Raw genomic sequence first — 4,785 nt, 5'->3', positions numbered from 1 at the left:
TACCCTGGTCTCCATTGGCCCAGTTGCCATGATTGTTACTAGTGCGACCAGGCGTGGCAGAATTTGGTTCCTTGGATGATTGGAGACGCTGGTGAATGCCAAGCTGGAGGTGCTCAGCCCAACCTAATCTGGAGTTGTTCATTCTCGGCCCTACTTAACTTGATTCAGTACTTGCTTATGGTACCTTGGGTTCGGCTTAGGTTGGGTTAATTGTTTTTCCCAGCCAATCCAAGTTACACTGTACTTCAGGACTAGATGCTGGATGTAGATGGTAAACTCAAGGTTCAAAATATCGATATGTCCGATATGCCAGTAGGGGCATATCGGGCGATATTGATAGTGTTTTTTTTTGCTTTTTTTTCAAAACCGGTTTAGGAGGGCCGGTTTAAGGCTCCTCCACCCCCTGAACCGATCAGAACCCCGATACACCCCTCTGTAGGGGCATATCGGGAAGCCATTGGCACGATATCGACTGATAAATTGTAAAGACTTATTTAGCACAGCTGGTATTTCTCCTCGAAGTTCAGGGGGTGTCATACAACATGAATGCTTTTATTTTCATCTGTTTCTAAAATTCCCTACATAAAACAAAAACATGTTTTTGAACTCTTTTTTTTCAAAGGCAAAAGCAAGTTTGTTTTGTCTTAAAGAACTAGAACATGTTTTAGAAACCATCAAAATAATAGTTTTTTTAAACAAAAACAAATTTTGCAGTATAAAAATTTTATGATTTATATAACATGATATTAAATAACCAAATGAAAACATGTTTTTGAAACTAGAAATTCAAGTATGATTTTGGTTTCAGTTTTCAAAACAGAAAAACACATACAGAACCAAGAATATTTTTTGTGTTTTCGTTTTGAAAAACAAGTTGTTTTTGAACCATGGTTTTGAACAATTCATATAGTAGAATGCCCCCTTATTTTTTTTTTCTTTTTTGTTTTTATTTTATCAAAACAAAACAGGATTCAAGAAGATGCCTCATTTTTTTAGATTTTAGGAACAAACGAAAACAAAACAAATCATGTTGTAACTTGTTACTTGTTAGACACCACCTTATCTATTGACTTTTTTTTTCAATAATGGTATTCCCATAATTTTACTCAGTTCAACAGTCACAAGTGACCCACGATACATCAAGGCTATAACTTCAAGGTATTGATATAGATATAGATGGCACCATTATTCTCCCTTATTCTTTTGGGAGAGTTGGGATCTCTTTATCTACAAACTCTTTTCACATCCTTTGCTACAGGAGTGCATTAGGAGATAATGAGGAGATGTTTTATTTGTTCAATAATTTTTTCAAATCGAGTTTGGATCTCTGCTTACGTCTACCCACATAACATTGCAGTCACACATGGAGAACATCTCATCATCTTACATAATATTATGTAAGGGAGATATTCCAATACATGGAGTAGTGTGTTGTAGATAGACGTGGGCAGAATTCTTGTAGGCAGGAGATCCGGAATCTCCCAAATCTATTATCTCCTATCAACAAAACTCCCTCCCAAATAACTTCCAAGATGATTTATATATTGCATGAATGACAGGTTGTCTTGAGGGAGTTAACTTGGCTGTTGGGGCCAACAGTATTTTCTGGACTGGGCACGTTTTAGGAGTTCGCCTATTCACGGCCCATGTTTTAATTTTTAATAAAAATAAATTAATATATAATTACTAATTTACCCATTCTCATGATAACGGTATTCCTAGAAAATTTCTCTACAGCATAGGCGGTTGACCCCAACAGTTAAAGTCTTTCGGTCTTGAGGTGGGTTTCAATCGGCATCTGTTACTCATAAAGCGCACCTCACACCAACCACACGTTGAAACGTGTTGGAAGGGGATTTGGGAATATATCTCCCTTTGTCATTTCATTTCATTTCATGGGAGATGTTCCCAATATTATAAACTAAACTAAACCCGTCAAAGTCAGTTGGTTATCCATCAGCTCATCCCCTTCATCCCTTCATTCGTCCATTTTCCCCCGTTATATGCTTACTATACAATGGTTTGCTTTCCCTTGATCCCTTCTACCATCTTGTTTTTTTCTTCCGTCCCGCTCATTATAGCAAGCAAGCAACAATGTCGACCCCGAGCTCGCTCAAATCTGCCGTACTACTGGAGCAGATGAAGTTCCATCTCGCCACCGACGCTGGTAAACAACTCACCAAGAAAATCGGCCTTGTTTATCAGATCACTTTCGCCCCTAAGGTCTTCCTCTTCTCTCCCTTTCTTTTTCTTTCTGTCTCTGCTCCCAATCCAAAACTCCGACCATAGTTTCTTTGGGTTTCTTTTATTTTTCCTGCCTGGCCAGAAAATGGGAGTCGATGACCAGATTTATGTGGTTGACCTCAAGAAAGGAGAGGTTACTGAAGGTTAGGGCTTTTCTTTATCTTAATTTGATTGAAACAATTGAAGAAATCCCTTTGTTTTCATAGAATGGATGTAAAGTTTTTCAGGCTGAGATTTTTCAGAGCTGCCCCTTTTTTCAATTTCTTGATTTAAATGCAATGAATGGGATGAAAACATGGCTCAAATGTTTCAGCCTGAAAATTTTTTGTGTCCATTTCATGCAAACGTGGCCTTTGAACAAAATGCGAGAAAAAGTTATGCTTGTATATTCAATGAGTCTGGTCTTTGCTTCTGGTTTCTTCTTGAACTGAAACAATCAAATTGATCATAACCTCAACTTAACAAACCCAAGAAGAAAGCAAAGGGAAAGGGTGAAGAAACGCAAATTCTCTATCAACCTATCCTGTCTCCGTTCCGCTTCATTTTCTTCTAAAGAAAAGTTTCTGAATTGGCATTGCTTTTTGATGATTTTGATCTGTGATCTAGTTATACAAGCAAATTTAAATTGGAACAGTTCAATAAAGATTTGACTGTAAGAATTCAGACTTTCCACTTTGTCTGTCTGTCCAAATTTTTGGAAACTAGGTTCGTATGAAGGGAAGCCCGATGCCACGTTTTCCTTCAAGGATGACGATTTTGTTAAGGTTGCTACTGGGAAGATGAACCCACAAATTGCTTTCATGAGGTGAGATCATCCCTATAATATCAGAAGTAATTTCAGAACTGTGACGAAGATGAAGCTCAATTGTTTTACTTATGTTTTTGAAATCGATGAATGCAGAGGCGCCATGAAGATTAAGGGTAGTCTGAGTGCAGCACAGAAATTCACTCCGGACATTTTTCCAAAGCCTTCAAAGATGTAATAAGAACCATAGAAAGAGGGAGCTAGTCGTGTCAAGACTGTTTCCCTTTGAATCCTTGAAATTTAAGTTTTTAGATGCTTTCAAAGAAACATGTTATTAGACTGAAATTTCTTTAATTCTATGCTGTAACCTGTAAGATCATAGCCAATTAGCTCATCTTTCATTTACATACTGTGGCCCGTTCCCAAATCCCAATTTCTAATTTACAAAAGCTTCATTTTGCTGAGCTCATCAACTGCAACTACTCACGGAATTGACCCATGTTTTGATTGGCCAGCCAATCCCAAATCTCTAAGAACATGGAATCTGAATCTCCTGTATATTTGGCCAAGTACGAATCATGAGCTGCCATTAAAAAGTTTATCAATCTGAGACAAGATGCATCAATTGGGCACAACAGAAATCGAACTCTCTAGAAGCTGTTTACTAAACTTAGGTTGCCTTTGAATAAGCTTCAAGATTTGTGATTTCAAACCGCAAAGCCCCAATTTTAGCCCTGTTTAAAAAAAAAATGTTTTTATAATAATTAGCTTTGAGATTAGGGAAAGGAGAGGTTTCTTGAAACACTAAATTTTTGTTTCTTGAATTGCCTCGGTGATCTTACATCACCCTGGTGAGATGGTACATTGAAATTTGAAGAAACTGATTATTTTTTGAGATGTCACACATTGTCATTATAAATATGTTATAATATTAAGCCAAATCACTATAAACGTTCAGTCAGCCTGCATCTCATTTTTTTTGTGTTTCTTAAAAAACAGATGAAACAAATCACTTGTGAATTAGGGCCCACTTGTGAAATAGAACGGTTGTGAAATGCACCAATCCCAAGCATCCCCAGAGTGTTTCTCGCATTTTAGCCGCACATTGAGAACATCTCCCATATTTGTATTTATCATTCATGGGGAGATATTCCCAATACAGGGTGGGATGTGGCTGTGAAGTCAGTGTGAGAAGCATTTTATGAAGAGCAGATCTCAATTCATAATAGATATATAAGAGATTGGATTCAGTCCTCACAAGACTGCTCACACCGTTCTCATAGTCCCTTGCAGCCTAGCATTGGGATTGGAAATATCTATATTCTCCAAGGGACTGTGTATCTGCCATGTGCAGATACAGATCATATTGTGTTAAGAAACAATTTTTTGTTGTGAGCAGATCGCAGATCTGGCTTCGTCGTAGAATATTTATTGAGTGTTCATTCACGAATCTGGATCTCTGATCTCTTGCACTCTACTTTGGTGTGAGACGGGATAAAATTTAATTCACTTTTTTACGGGTCAGCCATGCGTAGCACTGGTATCTCAAATGTGCCAAGTCATCAAAAAAGGTTTATAGAAAGAGAGAGAAGAGATCAACAACTTAAAACTAGAAAATCATAGTATGTTGTTTTTTCAATCACTTTGTTGAAGCAACATATCTCCATTTGGGTCAATTAAGTTTTAAGAAATGGCAAGAAAAAGAAAATAGAGAAAGTTTAATGGGATATTTTGATAATTTAATGCCTTCCTGTTCCTGACTTAATGGTCAAGGGGTATTTATCACAATGTAAAAG

The 4,785-nt window shown here is 37.2% G+C and overlaps 1 protein-coding gene across 1 annotated transcript; it reads left to right on the top strand.

Annotated features, from left to right (window-relative positions):
• Positions 1-1,899: 1,899 nt before the first annotated feature.
• Positions 1,900-3,456, top strand: LOC104606448 (sterol carrier protein 2-like). Its single transcript, XM_010271670.3, has 4 exons — positions 1,900-2,223; positions 2,327-2,387; positions 2,950-3,049; positions 3,146-3,456. Exons 1-4 carry the CDS (start codon positions 2,095-2,097, stop codon positions 3,225-3,227), a joined length of 372 nt encoding a protein of 123 aa, XP_010269972.1. The 5' UTR covers positions 1,900-2,094; the 3' UTR covers positions 3,228-3,456.
• The last annotated feature ends 1,329 nt before the right edge of the window (positions 3,457-4,785 follow it).

This window comes from Nelumbo nucifera, chromosome 5 (genome assembly GCF_055504915.1).
Source record: "Nelumbo nucifera cultivar China Antique chromosome 5, China Antique-T2T, whole genome shotgun sequence".
Lineage (NCBI taxonomy): Eukaryota > Viridiplantae > Streptophyta > Magnoliopsida > Proteales > Nelumbonaceae > Nelumbo > Nelumbo nucifera.
Note: the sequence above shows the minus strand (reverse complement) of the source record. Positions and strands in the feature narration are given on the sequence as shown.